The 23,012-nt window shown below is 36.3% G+C and overlaps 2 protein-coding genes across 4 annotated transcripts; one reads left to right on the top strand and one right to left on the bottom strand.

The window, feature by feature from the left end:
- Positions 1–104: 104 nt before the first annotated feature.
- Positions 105–14,269, top strand: retreg2 (reticulophagy regulator family member 2). 2 transcript variants are annotated; one of them, XM_079856621.1, is made up of 9 exons: positions 105–505; positions 2,024–2,127; positions 2,444–2,474; positions 3,384–3,513; positions 4,780–4,864; positions 5,999–6,136; positions 6,425–6,513; positions 7,965–8,100; positions 10,697–14,269. In XM_079856621.1, the coding sequence occupies exons 1-9, from the start codon at positions 264–266 to the stop codon at positions 11,437–11,439; spliced, it is 1,698 nt and encodes a 565-aa protein (XP_079712747.1). In that variant the 5' UTR covers positions 105–263; the 3' UTR covers positions 11,440–14,269. The 2 variants fall into 2 exon arrangements, with proteins under 2 accessions (XP_079712747.1, XP_079712748.1); XM_079856622.1 differs by having other exon boundaries at positions 108–505; positions 10,700–14,269.
- Positions 14,270–16,593: 2,324 nt separating this feature from the next.
- Positions 16,594–22,926, bottom strand: mdh1b (malate dehydrogenase 1B, NAD (soluble)). 2 transcript variants are annotated; one of them, XM_079856228.1, is made up of 9 exons: positions 22,866–22,926; positions 22,424–22,536; positions 22,154–22,288; positions 20,406–20,548; positions 19,453–19,967; positions 18,634–18,775; positions 18,241–18,416; positions 17,752–17,891; positions 16,594–17,305 (listed from the first exon to the last, which is right to left on the bottom strand). In XM_079856228.1, the coding sequence occupies exons 1-9, from the start codon at positions 22,885–22,887 to the stop codon at positions 17,264–17,266; spliced, it is 1,428 nt and encodes a 475-aa protein (XP_079712354.1). In that variant the 5' UTR covers positions 22,888–22,926; the 3' UTR covers positions 16,594–17,263. The 2 variants fall into 2 exon arrangements, with proteins under 2 accessions (XP_079712354.1, XP_079712355.1); XM_079856229.1 differs by having other exon boundaries at positions 17,220–17,305; positions 17,788–17,891; positions 22,866–22,925.
- Between the last annotated feature and the right edge of the window lie 86 nt (positions 22,927–23,012).

The following is a 23,012-nucleotide window of genomic DNA, read 5'->3' as shown; positions in this document are numbered from 1 at the left end:
TAAAATGTATTAATAAATACGTACTATTAATACATAAATAATATTTGGTAAATAAACAATATAAATGTCAAGCTGAAGTTTGCGCTGGATCCAGCTGGTGTCACTCACGAGCGCAGTAAACACGGAGCATGTGACACTGCAAGAGCCTGTAAGATCCACTGTGTGTTTCTGTTTTTTCTAATAATCCATGACGACTCTCTCCTGACCAAACCCCGTCATCATCATCATCAACAACACACACAAACAGCACGGGACAAGAGACAATGGCGAGCAGACGGGCCTCGGTGTGCTCCTCCTCCTCGGCGGCGGGTCTGGAGGCCTGGTTCCCCGCGCCCGGTGGCGGCGTGAGCGGCGAGGATGATCCGGAGCTGCGGCGTCTGCGGGAGCGTCTGCGCGGCTGGCTGTCGCAGTGCGAGCCCGCGGTGAACTGCGCTCAGCGGCTGCTGGTGTGGGAGAGGCCGCTGCACAGCATCATCAGCGCGCTCACGCTCAACACGCTGTTCTGGTGAGAGACACACGCGAATAAACATGTTAATCCAGACGAGTAGCGAGTAATCTGGCTAATCTGCCCGTTAGCAGATGCTTCAGGTCGAAGTTGCTCCGTGTTGCAGCTTCGCTACTTTTACCGTGGTATTACTATTACCGTTCTTTGGACATGTGCTCCTATCATTACCATGGTATTTTTGTAGAACCATGTAAATATCATGGTACTTAATCAGATTATGCATTCAAGTTCCATTACTATAGATTTTGGACATTTATTATAATTATCACATGGACATGGTACATGAATAGTCATCCTGTACCTTAATATTTCCACATGATTATTGTGACATACTATCTGTATTATAAAAAGTAATATGGCAGTACCATAGTACAGTCATGGTGTGAGACTGCAATACCATGGTACTTTGATGCCATGAATGTGTGCCATATTCATATGGCATTTACACTGCACTGAAAGATGTAAGAATACAATGATATATGCTCATAGAACTGTGATTGTGTAATGTCTAAAAAAACATGGTCATACCATGTATGGTACCATACCATCATACAATGCTGTACTTGTTTGTAAGGGGTAAATACCATCGTGTAATGGTGTATGATTATGGTTTATTAGACAATTACTAGGGTTATACCATGTTTGTTTTGGGTATTTATTGTGGTATTACCATCTATTATATTAATTATATAACTTATATATATATATATATTTACACACTCACAGTACCGGTCAAAAGTTTTAAAACATTAAAACTGAATTTTCAGCATCAGTATTCCAGTCTTCAGTGTCACATGATTCAGAAATCATTCTAATATGTTGATTGATTATCAATTAATATTATCAATACTTTTTTCAGGATATAAAACGTTTTTAAAAAGAACAGAATTTATTTAAAATAGAAATATTTTGTAACAATATGCACTACTGTTCAAAAGTTTGGGTGAGTAATTTCTTTTTTTTTTTTCTTCTTTTTTTCTTTTTACCAAGGATGTGGTAAATTGATCAAAAGCGATAGTAGTGATTTATATTGTTAGAAAATATTTCTATTTTTAATAAATGCTGTTCTTTTTAACTATTTTTTCATCAATGAATCCTGAAAAAAAAGTTCCACAGGTTCCAAAAAAATATTAAGCAGCACAACTGTTTCCAACATTGATAATAACTATCAAATCAGCATATTAGAATGATTTCTGAAGGATCATGTGACACTGAAGACTGCGGTAATGATACTGAAAATTCAGCTTTGCATCACAAAAAAAAACACTATTTTAAATTGCAATAATATTTCACAATATTATTAATAGTAATGTATCCAAACTTTTGACAGGTAGTCTATATACACAGAAACACACACACATTTATGATAAAAACTATGTATCTGCTTACTATAATAATAATAAAACAACAATTAAACTTACTTTTCCTATGCAGGAACTGGTACATTTTCACATGAGTGAGTCACATGTTGTTTTTATAATAGAATGTGAAGATTTAATAGATGTATGTGTGTTTTAGGCTCCTGACGTCCACATCTCTGAGACCCCTGTTCCTCCTGAGCGTGTCTCTCATCGGACTGACTCTACTGGAGAGATGGAAAGACAAGCTTCCACAGATCACTGGTAATGCACGGATATACACTGTGTTTGGATTCAGAGCACCTGAAACTGCACCGACCCTTGAACTATTTTAGACACTATTACTGTAAAACATCTTGTCATGTTCTCATGAAACAAGGACTGATTGCAAAACTAGTCCAATCACAGCCTAATGACTGATTAAAATGCACAATTTACAATGCTGCTTCACTTTATATTGCCTGCAAAAACATAATGGTGTATTTTTTTATTCTATAAGAATTACTCCGGCATCCAGCGTTTGTTGCACGGGCCTTTTTTATTCTGTCCTCGCTCATGTTTGTCCTTCTGTTCTCCACAGTGTGGCATCCAGAGGCGCCTGTCATTGAGCGGTATGTGTCGTGAATAATCTCTGCATGTCTCAACAGCACCCCCGTCTCTTAAAGGAGAACTCCGGTCAATTTTAAAATTGAGCTCATTTTTTTGTAAATTTGGAGTGCTGTCAGTACAGAGAACAACGACAAAAATCGGTGTTGCCTACACCGTGTTATCCTCTTTTTAAAATGTGCACCCTGTTGACTTCAATGGGGCAAGTTTTAAACCTGCTTTTAGCCTCTTAACATCCTTGATGTGTCATTACAAGTGCCCAGCCATGTGAGTGATTCCTTCAGAGTGAACACGGGTGAATCTGACTGCAGTAGATGTGAAAGATATGAATAAAAATGATGTTAATTCACAGCCAGCGCTCATACCTGTATTTACATCCTGTTTTCGGTCGAAGTCCACAGTAGTCGATTATCGAGTTCACGCGCATAGGTTTAGTACATACGATCATGCGCCCGAACTCGACAATCGACTACTGTGGACTTCAACCGAAAACAGGAAGAAAATACAGGTATGTGCGCTGGCTGAAATAACATCATTTTTATTCATATCTTTCACATCTACTGCAGTCAGATTCACCGTGTTCACTCTGAAGGAATCACTCAACATGACCTGTGCACTTGTAATGACACATCAAGGATGTTAAGAGGCTAAAAGCAGGTTTAATACTTGCCCCATTGAAGTCAACAGGGTGCAAATTTTAAAAATAGAATAACTCGGTGTAGGCAACACCGATTTTTGTCGTTGTTCTCTGTACTGACAGCACTCCAAATGTACAAAAAAATGAGCTCAATGTTAAAATTGACCGGAGTTCTCCTTTAAGAGTGGACAGCTCCCTTTCATAATATCACCTTTGCTGTATGTTAAGACTGTTTCTTTAATAAATGTGCCTAGTTAATCTGCACATGTTGTTCCAGAGAAACACTAAGTGAGCAGCCACGTCTGTTAAGCGTAGAGGAACTCAGCCATCACCTCGCCGAGAGTTTCCTCACCTTCAGCCTTTACATCCAAGAAATGCTCCAGTACAAACGGCAAAACCACGGCAAGGTGGGAGAGGGGTTCTCTAACCTAAAAATAATTGAAATAATGTGCTTTATTCACCCTAATGCCATTTCAAACCTGTATTACTTTCTTTTTATTCTGTTGAACACGAAAAGGAAGTAGTGGGTTTTTATTTTTAATTTATTTTTTTAATTTAAATATTTCTTATTTTCTCAAGTCTACACTGCCGTTCAAAAGTTTGGGGTCAGTATTTATTTATTGTAAAGAAAGTAATATTTTTTTCAGCACAACTGATCAAAAGTGACAGTAAAGACACAAATATATTCTGTTTCAAATAAATGATGTTCTTTTGAACTTTCTATTTATCAAAGAATCCCGGAAAAACAAAATCTCACGGTTTGCATAAAAATATACATTTTGAAAGCATTTGAGCTGCTTAACAAAATCATATTAGAATGATTTCTGAAGGATCATGTGACTCTGAAGACTGGAGTAATGAAGCTGAAAATTCAGCTTTGATCACAGGAATAAATGACCTTTCATAATATATTAAAATAGATCACAGTTATTTTAACTTGTAATAATATTTCACAATATTACTGTTTTTACTGTATTTTTGATTAAAACAAAAACAAATGCAGCCTTGGTGAGCATAAGATACTTTTTTCAAAAAAAATCTTACTGACCCCAAACTTTCAATCGGTACTGTATGTCCAGGGGCCGGTTTCACAAAGATAGACTTTGACCATGGCTTAGATATAGTAGATAGTCAGACTTCAGATAGACATCTAAATCAGACCGTTGCACAAAGCACTTAAGACTCTGACTATCTTAAGTAGGACTACACTGCAATGCATTCTGGGTAAAATAAGACACTTTTCAAAACAAAAAACATGGCGGATCGAGTAAGCGCATTCAACCGCTCAGTGCAGTTTACCCCAGTGGAAAATATGTGTTTGTTGGAGGAGTATAACAGTTACAAGGACATTTTACTTGGGAAATTTAGCGGAGAATGTAGTAACAAGAAGAAATGTTTAAATTATGAGCCATTTTCCCTTTTCTTTTGGCTGTTTGTTACTGCTGGTTGCCAAGGTAACAGAGTCTTAGACCTAAGTTAGCCTGGGGGTAAGAGGTGTCTAATTTTTTTGGTCTAAATTAAGTCTTTATTTTTGTGAAACAGTCTAACTTGCATTAGACTAGTCTATGAGCACATTTTAGACTTGTCTAACACTATAGACCGGTCTAAAATAGCTTTGTGAAACCGGCCCCGGAAAGTGTTTACTGATCAATGTTTCTGTTTCATCTCATCAGTTCTGCATCATGATGTGTTCGGGATGTTTAATGCTGGCCATGGTTGGACATTACATTCCCGGGATTATGATCTCCTACATCATATGTGAGCAAACTTCCCTCTGTTGTGTTTGCTTATTTCCATATATTACTTTTACACACACACTGCTGCCATTTTACACCAGCCACTCAAATTATGCAACACACTAACTATTCAAGTCCCCCTCTGCACTTACTGTACATAACACTCGGGTTATATTTTGCATTGCTACTGTATATATTGAAGAAGCAAAATAAAAAGATCATTATATTACTCCAGAAGATGTAGCCAGCAATTCCGCTTGGCAAGGAAATACAGTAGTCTTTAATCTACATACTACTACAACTCAAACAGGTGTCAAAAGGTGTGATAGTAGTGTGTTTTCACTTTTTAAGTGAATCTCAAGTACATATCTTGGTCCTATTTTGCCATGAAATCAAAAGGAGGGAGAAAAAAGAAATAATTTGCATTAAGAAAGTCATTAAATTGTTTTGAATTTTTATTTAAATAGAACTAATTCAGGTTCATTGGTGAATATTGAATACTTAAAATTATATATATATTTCATCATGTCACATTTCTAGGTACACTACTGTTCAAATGGTGAGATTTACTGTAAATCAAAATACAGTAAGAACTGAAACAAATATTGCAATTTAAAATAACTGTTAACTATTTTTAAATATATTTTAAAGTGTCATTTATTCCTGTGATCAAAGCTGAATATTCAGCATCATTACTCCAGTCTTCAGTGTCACATGATCCTTCAGAAATCATTCTAATATGCTGATTTGCTGCTCAAGAAACATTGCTGATTATTAGCAATGTTGAAAACAGTTTTGCTACTTAATATTTTTATGGAATGGTTTTTTTTTTTCATGATTTTTATGGCGAATAGAAAGAAAAGAACGGCATTAATTTGAAACCGAAAACTTTTGCAACATTATAAATGTTTTTACTGTCACTTTTGATCAATTGAAAGATAAAAAGACACATTTTTCATTAAAAAAAACAAAACTTACTTCTTTAACTGTTCATTTTTACCTAAAGAGTGGTACTATTATGTAAAATAATTTAGCCTACATATTTAAACATCATAATTTAAAAATGTTTTTAAACATAATAAATATTATGCCCCCAGGCATGTGCGCGGTCGTGTGTGTGTGGAGGTTATCTGTGTGTTTCTCTGTGCTGCATTAGTGCTGAGTGTGCTGCTGTGGCCGCTGGTGGTCTACCATGAGCTCATCCAGAAAATGTACACCGGACTGGAGCCCATACTGATGAAGCTCGACTACAGCATGAAAGGAGACACACAACGCCGCAAATACGACAAGAGAAGTGAGAGCGTTGCCTTTAATTAGTGACCTAGGCTGCTAACGTTTCCTTTTTTATTCTTCAAAGCCCAAAATAAAAATTCTTGAGGCTACATTATGTACAGTTGCATGTTGGGTTAGGAATTACATTTTAAATAGTGGTCAGTAATCACTATTGTTTAGTAATAAACTATAGAAAAATTGTTGAATGTTGAAGTGCTGATATGACAGTTATGGGCTATTTACACAGAAGGTTGTTAGTGTTTCACTTCCTGGAAATTGTGTGTGTGTGTGTGTGTGTGTGTGTGTGTAGAGCTGAGGAAGGAGCAGGAAGAGGGTGATGAGCCGAGGGCAGAGACGGAGAGCGAGAGTGAGGAGGAGCTTTCCTGCTTCGCTCCCACTGTGAGTGTCCTGTCCTGTGGTGATCAGGGGCCATACCTTCACACTATATCCCGTCTTATTCTATATTTAATAAACAGACAGTGCTGGGAAGCAACTGATTACATGTAATCTGAATTACATAATCAGATTCCAAGAATGAAGTACTTGTAATCAGACAACAGTTACTCTTTAATTGATCACATGTAATTCTCAAAATGGCAGTAAATTATTTGTAATACTACTTTTTATAAGCCTACTGCTTATATACATTCATAAGGTAGACAAATAAAATATTTTATTTTTTAGTAAGCGTTTTATTTTGATTGTTTTTATTTTTAAATTATATCTTTTGATTTAAATTTTTTTGTGTTTTAATTACTTAATAGCTTTTCATTAAACTCACGAACCCCAGTCTGGGAAACAAAGAATGGAATGTATTTATCTTTCTCTTTGTGTTTTTGTTATATCTACCAAGTAATCTAAAAGTAATTACCCAGCACTGTTAATAGATCTGCATTATTCTGAATAATTAGAGAAACACGATTTTCTTGTGTAAAATAGAGATCACAACTCTCCCATGATTCTGAACAGACAACTAAACAAAATAACATGTAATTTAGGTTCTGCCAAATTGTTTATTGCTGCAGTCAACAATTACAAAAAATATTTATTAACCAGAATTATTATTTTTTAAACTGGTGTGAACGAATGATTCAATGACTCACTCATAATGACTTCACTTGTTTCATTACTGGATGAATCAGCATTTTTGAACATTGAATGATTCAATGACAAAATCCTCTTTTAACACTCACCTGTCGCCACCTACTGGTGCAACGATGTAATTGATACAATCTTTATTTGAAGTGTCAACTTACTTTCTAAAGGTGATTTACTGTATTTTGATCACTACGGTAAACATCAGTGTTTATATCCCAACTATAAACTTTTATCCCAGTACTTCTGTGATCATTTGAATTATCACAGAATAATTGTGTGGTTGGAAAAGAGTGTTTTGTGAAGCTGTTTCATATCTATACATGACAACTGTTTCTCTCATGTCTGAATCGAGATTGTGATCTTTCAACGATAAATCGTGCAGCTCTAATATTACAGTTTGGGGTCGTAATGATTTTTTTATAAAAAGTTTTTGAAAGAAGTCTTTTATCCTCAGCAGAGTCACGTTTATTTGATCAAAAACAGAGTAAAAACTAATATTGTGAAATATTTTTACAATTTAAAATAACTTTTCTTTTGTAGAAACCATGGTAAAAACAAAAAAATCAGGATTCTACTGTATGCTGAATGGAAAGCAAATTTACAACAGCATTTATTTGAAGTAGAAAACTTTTGCAATATTATAAATGTCTTTACTGTCACTTGAATAAAACTATTAATTTAAAATCGTCCTGAGCCCAAACGTTTGAAGGGCAGTGTGATTCCAGCTAGTGATTGGTTCTCTGTTGGAGCAGGTGGATGTGAAGACCACGGCTCTGGCGATGGCCATCACAGACTCAGAGCTGTCGGATGAGGAGGCGTCTATACTGGAGAGTGGAGGATTCTCTGTGTCCAGAGCCACGACACCGCAGCTCACAGACGTCTCTGAAGGTACCAGTGCTTCAAGTGCACCTTCAAACACTTACCTATAATAAGTGTTTATATTGGGACTATTTTGGACTGGTTCGGGTCGTACCGCTGCGGAGAAACCTAGTACCTCCATGACTCGCCATAGACATAAACACAGAGAAGTAGTTCCGGCTACAATGTTCTTCCGCAAGACACACGAGGTTCTGTTTATTAACCGCTAGAGCGTCAAAAGTTTAGGACTACAGCTTTAATTAGAAATCTTTTGTAACATTATAAATGTCTTTACTGTCACTTTTGATCAATTTAATGTGTCCTTGCTGTATAAAAGGATTATTATTTTTTTGAAAACCAAAAAAACCTGAACAGTAGTGTATATAACATTGTATATAATAACATATCTTATCATATTTTCTGTTGAATTATACCTTAAGAGTGGTAAAATGATATAAAATAATTTAGCCTAGATATTTATGCATTTAAACATAATTTGAAACTAAAAAATAAGATATTAATGTCGATGCCACAGTTTCAGTGAAAGTATTAAGCAAAAAAATGAAATGCAAATATATATTAGAAATATTAAAAGGCATGTTGAGAAAAAGTTTGAGGGGAAAATTCTCAGCAAGTCCAGACTGTCTGCAAGTAAAAAACTCATTCATGGAAAAAAAACAACAATGAGAAGCAAATTTTCTCAGGTATATCTCAGGTAAATTCAGATTTTTGAATAGAATTTGAATTTATATGTAAAAACATTCTTGCACAAATTCAAATGTGTGTTAGTCTTCCGTTAAACCTTTTTAATGTGAATTTGAGTAAATCATTTATAAAACATTCTTTCTTCAGTATGACAAAAAATAAATAAAAATGTGCGTAAATGTAGTGCATTTAAACAAAATATTAGGGGTGTAACAATATATCGTGTCACAATATATCGCAATACAAAAATGCAACAATATATACAGTTCATCCAAAATAAAAATGAAGAATTCTAGTTTTCAGAAATTTAGCGTCAGGACTAAATTAAACTGCTACATATAATGTTGAATATAATGTATAGTAATGCAATGTGGGAATATTTGTGGGTGCTGATAATGCCAAATGTCTTATGTTACCAATAAAAAGTGGCCTACATTATTTTTAAACATATCTAGTCAGTGACAGAGTGCAAGCATATTCGTCTGAAATAATTCTGTATTTTTAGCTTCAGAATCATGAATATTTTTATTCTGTCTCTATTGTCCTGTGCATTGGGTTACCAGCATAAAGTCCAAGCCTATTCATTTACACCCACAATGTAAAACCAAATTTAGCATTTTAATCAAAAGTAAATTTTTTGTTAACCTTTTATCATGGAGTATCGCAATAATATCGTATTGTGAGTTTAACATCGTGATATGTATTGAATCGTGACACAGGCCCGGAGTGGGTAATCGGGAGAATCGGGAGAAATCCCGGTGGGCCGCTTCACTTTTGGGCCGGTCGAGGAAATAAATTTTTTTTTTTTTCACATTTCAATGTCATGTTAGTTAGGCTACATTACACGTTCCGCATTCTGACACCGCAGCCGCAGCCTCTGCATGGGTTGTACCATGTGAGGGAGTTCTCCCCTCCCCTCCTATAGAGTTGGTTGGGTCCATAGCCCGTCTTTTCCAAAACGTTTTCTCAGGTAGGCTACCGCGGCACCGCCGGCTCCTACCAATAGCTGGACCGGCCCTACCGTAACGGTACGCGTCAGGGAGGATGGATGGGAGGAAGAGGCCAGGAGGTATGGAAGCTTGTTTCCGCCACAGAATAAAACATTTTAAAAGATAATTGCGACTTTTTATCTCACAATTGCGAGTTTACATCTCGCAATTCTTTCTCAGAATTGCGAGATATAAAGTCAGAATTGCGTGAAATAAAGTCGCAATTGCATGTTATAAAGTCAGAATTGCGAGATATAAAGTCAGAATTGTCTCAATTGCGAGATATAAAGTCAGAATTGCGTGAAATAAAGTCTCAATTGCGAGATATAAAATCAGCATTGCCTGAAATAAATTTGCAATTGCATGTTATAAAGTCAGCATTGCGAGATATAGTCAGAATTGTGTGAAATAAAGTCGCAATTGCTTCTTATAGTCAGATATTGCAAGATATAAAGTCAGAACTGCGTGAAATAAAGTTGCAATTGCTTCTTTTAAAGTCAGAATTGCGAGATAGTCAGAATTGTGTGAAACAAAGTCGCAATTGCTTCTTACAAAGTCTAAGTGAATTATTATTTAACCTTTACATTATTTGTTGAACCATTACAAACTACACAATAGTAAGAGCTGAACTGTTGCTTAATTTATCCAATTTGGAAAAAGTGCTTTGGAATCCCACCATGGAAAAAGTGGGCCGGTCTTGGGCCTGAAACTCCCGGGCTGAAAAGTGGCCCCACTCCGGCCCTGTCTTGACATGAGGGTATCGTTACACCCCAACAAAATATAATCGAATTGTTTAATTCAGTTAACGTAATTGAATAGTTTTAAAAAGTGCCACTGAGACACGCTGTTTATACTTTTCAGGCGGATCAACCTCAGAATGACTGTCTAATTCTTTGAAATGAGTATTAATGGCGTTACTCTGTTTTCATCAGCAGACCTGGATCAGCAGAGCGTGCACAGTGAACCGGAGGAGGCGTTCACTAGAGACCTCGCCGAGTTTCCGTCAGTGGACGAGATGCCTTCTATTGAACCGGGTCTGTTCCGTTTCCCGCTGGGCGTTCTGGGGTCCGAGCGGGCCGGAGCGTCCGGATCCGAGCTCCAGGAGGAAGCCCTGTCTCCGGCCAGCCTCCTCATCCAGCACTTAGCATCTCCGCTCCACTTTGTCAACACGCACTTCAACGGACACGGACAAGCAGCGGGGGCAGACCAAAGCAGTGTGGGTACTGAGAAAGAGGGAAGGGTACTGGAACCCGCTAGGTCCCTGGAAGCACTTAGCGAGGAGATAGTGACCACGGCCATCTCTACCGTAGTACAGAACACTCTCTCAGCCCTGTTGAGGTCTACAGAGGCCAACGAAGGCTCATCCATGGCTTCGTTCCTTCCCACCGAAACGCCTCCTTGCCCGATGGAATCGCCCCTCGAGTCGCCGTCCGCCCAGGAAGCCAGCGAACAGGACGAGGACGAGGACGAGGACGCCGAAGCAAGCACCGAAGAGCAGCCGGATGTCACGCTCGTGCCCACGGAAGAAGAGGACTTTGAGCTACTGGACCAAAGCGAACTGGAACAGATGGATGAGGTGTTGGGCCTTGGTGTTGACGGACAGGTGGAAGTGGGCGGGGCTTCCGAAGACACGCCCCCAAGCAGTCATCAGCGTGCAGACCAGCAGGAGTCCTAGCTTCCCGTCACCTAAACTGTTTGTTTTATTTATAGGCCATGTAGATACCAATTACTGACACACATGATTTGTGAAAGGGAATGTCGCAGTCAACTATGCCTTTTTTGTTGTTTTCGGGAGTGAGATCACTGTGATCGTTGGTGTGCTTTTCGTCTCGCGAAATGTACGACAAATCCTAAACGCGATGGTAACAAGGGTTTTTGACAGATCCAAATAACCTTCAGCCTCAAATCAAGCCACTCGGATTTCAAAAGCGACTTAAAATAGACGTACAAGTTTTAATGGTTTACCGTATGTATATTTTGACCAAGAGCCCCCTGGTTTATGCATCGGGTCACGAGAACACCAGTTTTATTTGCGTGTAGGGCTGGTAGAGGTTAAGGAGAGGATGAGCAGGGGATGACTGCAAATTCTCAACGAAAAGTTGGTTGTGGCAAAGATTTCTTTTCATAAGAATAGCTAAACTAATATATTCTATATTATATACCTATGAAGTGGATGGACTTATTTATTGAAATTGGTTAGAGTGAAGAATAGTTTACTATTAAATATGTCTCGAATAAATAATAAAGTTGCTGGTACACAGAACTTAAAAAGTTAGTAAAAAGTGTAAATCAATTAATATTGGATTGTCTATATATATATTTTTTGTTGAGGTATATATCACTTTCTTTTCTTTTTTCTTTTTTCTTTTTTTTTGCACAAAAGTGACCGTGAATGCAACATAGCGTACTTTAGCCGGCAGAAAAATTCCCAGTTCATTGTGCTTTTTCCCTCCACGTCATGTAGAAGAATTAGGAGTCTAACCCTAACCTTCATATGCCCATATTCAGGTTCAATATATTATAATTGGATGCACTTTAAAAATTTTGTTGGTCTGTACATGCTCAAATTTTGCAGGACTTTTCCTGGATTTTCATAACCATCCCAAAGTTTAAAGTTTGGGGTCGGTAAGATATCAGCAAGGACGCATTCAAGTGATCAAATGTTACAGTAAAGACATTCATAATTTTAAAAAAAGTTAAAATAAAAGTCAAATAAATTTGAACTTTCATGCTGTTGTGCTGCTTAATATTTGACATTAATAATAGAATTGTTACTTGAGCAGCATGTACAATTATTTTTAATCAAATAAATGCAGCCTTGGTGAACATAAGAAACTTCTTCCAAAAAAATCAAATATTACTGACCCTAAACTTTTGAATGGTAGCGTACATTGTATTACATTGTAAAAATCACATCAAGTGGTCACAGATTGCCTGAAATATAATTTAAACGATAAAATCTTTACTGTACAAAGTTTGGAAAGAGTTCATGCATGAGCTTGACTGAATTATTTCCCCTTTTTTAATTGAAATGGATATTTATAAGAGGGGAATCCTAAGAGAATGATTGAGCCTTATTTCTATCTATCTTTATAAGATGTACTCAATATGTCATCAGGCTAATTCTAGAATCGACGACGTAAAGCTCAAACAGCATATTTGGGATTTATTTTTGAAGAATTTGATTATTCTTTTGTCTTCATGTCAATGTCAAAGGTCCGAGTGACTTCTTACACGACACAATGAATATAAGATGATTTTATGATCCTATATATGTATATTTTCAATTATTAATTACACTAAAGGGAAATTATCTTTTAAACTGGAAATGTGTGTATATAAAAACAATGTATATATTTAATGGCCTGTAACATCGGTTTTTACAGAACTGTTCATTGTTTGCTGACAAGTTAACATTCCTTTAAAGTTGAAAGTTAAATGGATTACACCGACCGCGTCCTAACTAGTCATAATGCGACCAGTCAGAAGTTGTTTCTTCCATTATAATTTTGAGTTTTGCCAACTGTGAAAGCTGACTGGTCAAAAGTTCTGCGCCATGTTGTTGCAAACATGTTCTGTGTTGCTGTGATTGTATTTTTAATTTCAAAGTGGACAAACGAGTTGCTTGCCGCATCGCAGTCTGTCGGTTAGGAGTGTTTTTGCTTTGCACGACCGAGTGCGTTTCAGCCCTTCTCCTGTAGATACCCTCATGCATACACATCTGACCCAGACCGCAGATTTGTGTTTTCAGATATCCAAGGAGATTATCTTTGTTTGATAGTGATTGTGTTTTGCTCATGCTGTTACTGCTTTGATTTATAAAAAACAAAAAAAAACACTTAAAAGCATTGAACTACAAAATGTATTGTTGAATGTCAATTTGTTGACTGACTTGCACCTCCAATATCTCCAAATATCTAGTTTTCAACTGCTTTGTGTACTGCCCTTTTAAAAAAGTGGACCGTTCTCATCGATTTGAACTTGATTGATTGATTGGACTGGTTTACACTGGTTGTGGTGTCACGGGATCCAAAATGGACGTTCAGAATCGGGTTTTCATTGTGGACATCGGGCCAAGAAAGAGCATGATGTAAGTCGCTTTTCAGACGGGTCCAAAAGGAAGTGCTAGGGGGTCTGTGGAAAAGTGTAATACAACTAATATTACACTAAGTAACTAGCTAAATTTAAAGCAATTTCAAAAGTAAAATGATACAAATAAATCTATACATTTGATTTAAATAAATGATTAAAGGGGTGGTTGAATATGATTTCACTTTTCTAACTTTAGTTAGTGTGTAATGTTGCTGTTTGAGCATAAACAACATCTGCAAAGTTACAATGCTCAAAGTTAAAAGCAAAGGGAGATATTTGCTTTTAAAGAAATTGCTTTTTAAGGACTACAACAAATGGCTGGTAAGGACTACACGACATTCCTCCCGAGTTAGTGACATCACTAACCCTAAAATTTACATAAACCCCGCCCCCGGGAACGTGATTTATAGATTATCAAGACAGAATATCAATGAATAGAAGATAACTACACACAAACTACATAAATTCACCAACTAACCATTCAGAAATGTTGTCTACATGTTGTCACTTCTTGAGTCTCTTCATCTTGACTTCGGTTTTAACATAAAAGGCTAAAAGTTTCTGAAATTTTCACTGCATGTCTGTGTGAGGTAAAAGGACACGAGCTCTTGAAGCTCCGCCCACTGTGCCGGGAGCAGCAGCTCATTTGCATTTCAAGGAACAGACACAAAAACGGTGCATTTTTGCTCACCCTCAAAAAGTGACAACTTTAACATGCTATATAAAAATAAAAATCCGTTTATGGGTGCGAGTTATAAAGAAGTTATCAAATAAAGATGAAAAAACACACTCTCTAGTTATATCTCATATATTTATTTATGCCATGTCCACACAGACGCGTTTCAGCCTAAGCCATCATAAGTGTGTCAGTGTGCATCACACACTGATGATGGCTTAGGCTGAAACGCGTCTGTGTGGACATGGTATAAATAAATATATGAGATATAACTAGAGAGTGTGTTTTTTCATCTTTATTGGGTATTTTGAGATAAAACTTCACACACATTCTGGGGACATCAAAGACTTATTTTACATCTTGTGAGAAGGGCATTATACCACCCCTTTAATATAATAAACAAATGAAAATTGATTTAAATAAATAGATTGGGTTAAAATAGGAAATAAATCTATACATACATATTTAATTTTTTTCTTCTGAAGGATTGGTCATATTATTAAGTCATATATTGCATTTATTTAGGTTTGGTCCTCCATACTATAGTGTGTAAAAAGACTAATTTAGTAAAACTAAATATTTTCCAAATATAATGTTACACATATTTATTCTTCACAGTATTAACTCTTTCTCCGTTTTACAAAAAAGGTGCTAGCCAGCCCCAGCATTATTATTTTATTTTTTTCATTTTCACAAAACTTTCACATAGCATCTTTGTACAAAGGCAATGCCCGGATCAGATACAAAATGATGATCAAAACATGGAGTAGATCGAGTCCATCATCAACACCCACAAAGCTTCACACTCCTATACCTCTTCATGGTTCGACTTTTCAATGGGTAACATAGGCAGTTTTCATTTATATGCTGTTTAATGTTTGAAGATCGCAATAGTTTACATATGCAATATAATGCTTCTATCGCTTGTTTCTGCTTTTTCTTCGCCTGTTTTTACCATATAACACTGAAAACATGGATTGCTGGAAAATGCTGTCAATGGCAGGGAAGAAGTTCATGGCTGTGTCGGAAAATGTAGTGATTTTGTAAGCATTGTTTGTGCACAAAGGCACTTCACGAAACTGATTTCTGAGACTTCTGAGGCAGTGTAATGGTTTAATGATCTACAGTGAAATAGGCTGAGCTTTTGATAACTAAGCAATTATTTAATTACTACAATTGTAATTTCTCGCTAAATGACATCAGAAGTGGAAAATGTTGGTCAAAAACGTACATTTACACACAAACTGACCACCAACTGCAACTTTCAGACGCCATCTTTATTTTTTAGCTCGCACAGGATTGTGGGATATCAGATGAAGGTATCTCAGGAGGGGAAGCTATTGGATTCGGACGTGCCTTGATGCCTTACCTTGAAATTCGGACACAGTCCATGTCTTTATACTTTAAAATATCCATTAAAATTTTAGGACAGGGGTCCCTCGCACAAGAATTTGGGGTTCATGTCTAAAAGATTGAAAACCCCTGATGTAGAGTACAGGTTTTGATATGTTTTTGCATTAAATATTTGCTGACTGCGCTCAGGGAACAGCGAGAGATAAAGCCAGGCATGAAGAAGGTCATGTGAGGTAAGGCTAGCATGTTGACAGGCCTGCAGTGAGCTGGCAGCAGAACCGAACGCAGATGGTTGCACAGCTTATAGTCGGAGGTGACTGTAATCTCGATTATTGGGGGTGAATAATCTCTAAGTATGGAAACATTACAGAGGTCTTTGGTATTAAATGGAAAGTTCAGCCACAAATAAAAAAAATCTGTCATCATTTACTCACCCATATGTTGTTCCAAACCTGTACGAGTTTCTTTCTTCTGTTGAACTAAAAAGAAGATATTTTGAAGAATGTTTGTAACCAGACAGTAGCCATTTACTTCCATAGTTCTTTCCTGTTATGGAAGTCAATGGCTATACCGTCAACTGTCTGGTTACCAACGTCTATAGCACCAACAACCATGTGATTGGCTGATTAGATATTTGCGTAAAAGAGCAGTTGCACCTAATAAAGTGGCTGGTGAGTGTATTGAGGGAAGAAAAAATAAGCGATTTCAGAGAGTTTACATGTTTATTTTATGTGCTTTTTAGCATTTTTATTAAAAGTTAGATTATTTTAATAAATTCATAATAATTGATTAATTTAAATACTTTTAAGACATCCTTAGAAGTTTGCTGAGGCTCCAAAAAACTGCTCTAACCCTTTGGAAAATTCATTTTCAAAGTTAGATTAAGGAAATTATAGCATATACCAATAAATGGCAACTATGAGTGCATCACCTATTAACATATTACTTAAGCACAAAGTTCTTCTGGTATTGGTTCACAAATTTGTTTACTAGGAAAAGAGTGAGAACCTGAAACAAATTGTATAGTCTTCCAGCCCACATTTGTTTGGTAAAATTGCATGACACTATTAAAGCCTATCAACAAGAGTCTCTCAAGAATTTAGCTAAACATTTTTATAGGCCAAGTTCATCACATTTAAAGCATTGAGATTGTGTAACCCAAAATAACTTTAAAAAATGCTGGGTTGTTTTAACCCAATTTTGGGTCAACAATGGACAAACCCAAATGTTGGGTTAAAAATGTAATTAAAAAATTTAACCCAACGGCTGGGTTTGTCCATATTTGACCCAAAGTCGGGTTGAAACAACCCAGCATTTTTTGACGAAGGGTTCAGGTTACTGAAGGAGTGAGTTATCGAAGTCTGCTTTTGGAGAGCCGTCATTCATCTTTCTTCAATATTCTAGCAGCAACGTCTTTCTCCTAGAGCAAATAAACACATAAAACAACATTGATTAACCATTGCAATCTTATCAAAGCTGATCAAGTGCTCTATCCATGTCTTATCAGGAAGAAGCACATAAAAGCATGCATTTATTTGTTATTTAAAGTGCCACCAAACTTTCACTAAACCTTTGCGGTTTCCAAAACTCTCCAAAAAAGCAGAGAACATTCTCTGGTTGGCTAATAAACTTTACACTCTAAGAAAATGTTACTTTACAGTAGAATCTTAAAGGTTCTTTCAGGCATTGAATACATATAACCTTTTAGGGGTTTAATTTCATTGATTTAGTACTAGAACCCAATTTTTTTCTCTCTCTCTCTCTCTCTCTCTCTCTCTCTCTCTCTCTCTCTCTCTCTCTCTCTCTCTCTCTCTCTCTCTCTCTCTCTCTCTCTCTATATATATATATTTTACTTCTTGCACTCACCATTTGAAGTTCATCAGCACAAGCATCAAGTTTTACCCTCAGCTCATCTGTAACAGTAACATCTGAGCGCACTGTCCAGCAACCATCCCTGAAGCCCACGGGCATGGAAAACACCAAACCTGCTGGAATCCCAAACTGACCTGCAGATTTAGAAAGGTTTATTTAACCTTATTTAAAGACATTTACAAGGATTAGCCTATAAAGTAACTATAGAAGATACACTCTACAAAAGTATATGATCAATATGTTATGACAACATATGTATTTACATTGCTTTAACTCATCAAAATAAATTCAACTTTTTTAGTTATACAAGGTTCAACTCATTTTTTTAAGTCAGTTTAATGTAATTTAAGTTGAAATGACTTAAACATCCAAGTTGATTGTAGCCTACTTAAAAATTTAAGGCAGCATCTTTTTTTTCTTTTCTTTTTTACATACTGTAAGCCATCTTTATTTCATGTTTGAGAATGATTTGAATGGTCTTGCCTGTGCTGAGTACACCCATTGAGAAAACTTTCTCTGGAGAAGCGTCATTATTCCAGGCCCTTAAAATGGTCATTATTCCATTGGTTGATGATATTGCAGTGGCTTTGTTGGTCTTCGACGAAATTGTGGCACGATGTTTATGTACTAAACTCATAAAATCGGTCTCCAGCCATTTCCTTATGAAACAAACAATGGCAAATGCATTTAGACAATTTAAGATATGTATGGAATTTCAGGTGTTTATCTGAAGACGACACTCCAGTTAGGCTACGTCAGATTTTTTGTTTACTTACTGATAAAATTGTACCCTTTAGAATAATTCATAAAATGAATCATAATGGAATTGCATAAAAGAGGCATATGGCTTGAGTCATGCACCACAATGACCTTTACCAATCATAAATCATTTTCATGACTGGCTGAGAAAAACCATCTGGTCCCCGAACTGCGCCATCATATCTGAGAACCTCCGCCCTCTGCAGGTCAACATGGAAACTGCCACTGATGTTTCCCCATACCACAACATCAGTTATGTCTGTGAATAATAAAAAAATAATAATAATTGAGCCCGCACAGAAAGACAGTAAGAAAAGCATAATTTATTTTATTAATTTATTTTATTATATATTTATTAAAAATAATATATATGGTATTAATTTGTTAAAATGAATAGCATTTATTTTAAAATTATTTTAACAATGTAATTATTGATTAAAATTAATATAATATATCACATATATATATTATACAAAAATATATATTAATATAAAAATGAAATATGTGAATATAATAAAAAGGGGAAATTTGAGCACAATAAGACAATAAGATTCCTTTTTAATTATTTTAATAATTAAATTATGTATATTATGAATGTATGTATGTATTTTATATATATATATATATATATATATATATATGATATTATTATAATTATCTATAATTAATATAAATTATTTTTTAAATTATTTAAACAATATAATTCTTGATAGAAATATATATATATATATTTTTTTTATATAATTTTTTTATATTAATATAAAATTGTATGTAATAATACATATCCTTCATGAGCTTGTGAAAGTATAAAATGGCATATTGTTTCTTCAGAATATTTTTGAAAATAATGATTAATCATATCAAAATAGTCAAACAGAACTGAATGAAATTTCTAATGTATGTATTGTAATTGAATACAAAAATTTATTATTTTACCTGCTGTTTTCACCGATAACTTCTGTGCAAGCTGAGTTCTTGCCTCGTATTCTAGTTGCGTCGTCATTGCCACAAAGTTGTGCGGGTCAACGGAGGGTGCGTTCTCAATTAACAGCGAGCACTTCAGGTTAATAAAGGAGTCTCCTGCCACCATCACTCTTACGTCCTTCCGTGCATTCGCCTCGATGAGTTGCCCGTAGCAACAGAAACATTCAGCTACCCGGCTCACCATGTGGTCCTTGTCATCCGGCTCATTGTTACTTTCACATATAGGCTCCAGGTCATCCAGAAAGATGATGAAGTGGGCTTCCTGAAACGCCTGCGTCTGGTCTGAATGGACAGTGACCTCATGGAGCTGAGGTAGAGTGAGGTCTTCTGTTTCCATCTTGAGTCCTTGCATCATTTCCTCAGAGCCGCAGGTGTCCATGAGGTGAAGGCTGAAAAGGGGGACACCTGGAAACAGTCCCGGGGTGAACAACTGAGGAATGAGGTTGTTGCAGATGGGGTTCAGAGCGCTGAAAGAGGTTTTGTCAGGTTAAACGTCATGCATCTAAAGACAATAACAACTATTCTTTACTCTTTTAAAGTGCCCCTATTATGCTATTTTAAAGGATCCTAATTTTGTTTTGGAGGTCTCCTATCTCAATTCACATGGATTAGTTTTACGATCTCTTGATGAACTTTTTGAAGCGTCAGAGTGGTAGTTGCGTAGCTGTCAATGGAGGGACAGAAAGCTTTTAGATTTCCTCAAAAAGATTTTCATTTGTGTTCTGAAGATGAACAAAAGTTTTAGGGGTTTGGAACGAGTAATTAATGACAGAATTTTCATTTTTGGCTGAACTATCCCTTTAACATTCACAAACAGCTATATTACTCACTGCATGAAATGTAATATCTGAAAACATATAATAGGGGCACTTTAGAGGCGAAGGGGCCTGATAAAAGACGTCCACCTGCTGATCCAGATGTGCAGAGGTCTGAGAGACTTGAGCCGGTGAACTTCCTCCTTTATACACAGTTCTTTAGTTTGTTGATTCTCTGCTGCAATTTTTAGCATCAGATCAGAGTTCATATCTGAGGTAATGCCATAGTAACCCTGCAGGAGAGGACAAAAATATTGATATTCACATACAGTATCTAAATGAAACAGGATGTCGCTGATCTTGAATTAGCTTCTGATATAATAATTCAGGGCAGAAAGGAACTTTCTGCAGTCATTTTGGTCACTGTGAGTTAAAATGGAAGGTATTTGTTTAATTTTATGTTTTATCTCTGAGTAATTTAAGAGCTAAAATAAAATCTGATATTCACCAGAGGACACTCCTCCCGACTCCTTTGCATCATGAACTTCATTTTCCACAACCCATTGCCTGGACTATTTGATCACTTGCACCTGTGTGTCATTATCTTACATTTATGCATTTGGCAGACACTTTTATCCAAAGCAACTTAAATTGCATTTCAAGGTACACATTTACATTATTATCAGTTCTTGCTTTCCCTGGGAATTGAACCCATGACCTTGGCATTGCAAGCGCCAACGCTCTACTGTTTAAGCTACAGGAAAGGCCTCTTGTTATACTTATAGAGCTATAGGCTTCTTGTTATGGTTATAGAGCTATAGGCATCTTGTTATGGTTATAGAGCTATAGGCATCTTGTTATGGTTATAGAGCTATAGGCATCTTGTTATGGTTATAGAGCTATAGGCATCTTGTTATGGTTATAGAGCTATAGGCATCTTGTTATGGTTATAGAGCTATAGGCATCTTGTTATCGCTTGCCTAAGCCCTGTGTATTCACTCTCACTTTGTGTAAGTCTTTGTGTTACACTTAATTTCTGAGCGCTTTCTCTGGGTTCCTGTATTATGGTTCTGATCTACTGCCTGGTTTTCTGGATTTCCCTGTTTGCCCTGTGTTGTGACCATTTGTGTGATATGTGAATTACAATGGTAGATTACCCCTAATAAAGCTGCGTTTGGATCTTCTAACCGCAGTACATAACAACCTGACATTTATTTTGCAAAAAAAATCACAGCACAGCAGCTATTACAGTTTTTCTCAATTGCTTTGGATCGGTTCTCAAATGTGATTTAATTAATAAGTTCAGATCTCTGAACAATAAGTTTCTTGTTCACTCATTATTTGCGTGTGTTTTAGTACTTGTGTGCAAAAGAGTAAATACTGCTTGCAGAGATGAGTTGATTCTCAGTGAAATTGTCATGCTCTTGACTTCTAAATATTCTTTCATTGTGTGAGCCATCATCATCACATGCAAAATTATTCATTCAATTACAAAATCTGTCTGAAACACTTGAGTATTCAATAAATCTCTATGACATGGAATGTTTTCTGTTTACATGTAACACATTGTTACAAGAAAAAGCAGTTTAGTATACAAATGTGCATAAGTATTGACTTTTACATTCTGTTGAAATCTGTTTCCATAAACCTCAGTGTGATACACAAGCCTGGTTGACTGACTGCCATGTTGAAGAAACATCTAAATGTTTGACATGTTGCATTGGCCACTTACACAATGACTGAGTTTTTAAGCATGAATTAAATGTGTTTGGTGAGTGACTACATTTTGCAAGTGTTTTCAAAAAATTAGCCAAAGCAACTCAGAAAATGAATTTATGTGGACTGTATCCTTTTTTGCTTGATTCCTCTATTTTATTTTGGTATCCATTCATGCAAACCTGAGCATGCTCAAGGAAATCGTTGAAGCCTCCGAGGAGCATTCCTTTCCCCCCGCGATCGATCAGCTCCCTCCATACTAAAGGACAGCTTGAATGCGTCCATCCATTAGATGCACAGGTGTCCTCCAGCCATGTCTACAGAGAAAGATGGTTCAATATGAATACAAGACATAAATGAGTCAAGGACATCTTTAGTTCAACTTAAATATTGTGAACGGTGTGAAAATGATTAAAGAGCTCTTGAAGCTCCACATGAACTCAGAGGTTTACCTCCCAGTCACTGGGATGGACACAGATCTTGTGAATGTGAAAATCTGGCAGGTTTCTTTGCAGCACATCAGCAAGAAGCTCAGCTTTTGCATAATAAGGACAATCAGCTTTCCCTGTACAGATGAATAGATAATACTACATGCTGATGACTGTGACATGATTTACTATAATCATACTTAAGAAGAAACTATAGTTACAGCTATAATGTGGCATAACATTTAGGGCAGACAGACAGACAGGCAGACAAATAGATAGATAGATAGATAGATAGATAGATAGATAGATAGATAGATAGATAGATAGATAGATAGATAGATAGATAGATAGATAGATAGATAGATAGATAGATAGATAGATAGATAGAAGAACGTTGACTAATGTTTGCTTTCGTTTAAGTACTAATCTCTGTAGTTTTGTTTAATTAGCCATAAAACTGACCAACCTGCAAGAACAAATTTTGCCATAGTCCATTCACATACGCGTCCGGCCGTTGCTAGGTAACGGTGTGTGTTCCGCATAAAATGTTCCTGGGGAGGAAACATTTTGGATTTCGCTTTCTTTTTTCAAATCTATTTTTTTAATTATTTTT

The sequence above is a fragment of the Squalius cephalus genome (genome assembly GCF_949319135.1).
Source record: "Squalius cephalus genome assembly, chromosome: 2".
Lineage (NCBI taxonomy): Eukaryota > Metazoa > Chordata > Actinopteri > Cypriniformes > Leuciscidae > Squalius > Squalius cephalus.
This window is presented reverse-complemented; position numbering and strand designations above follow the sequence as displayed.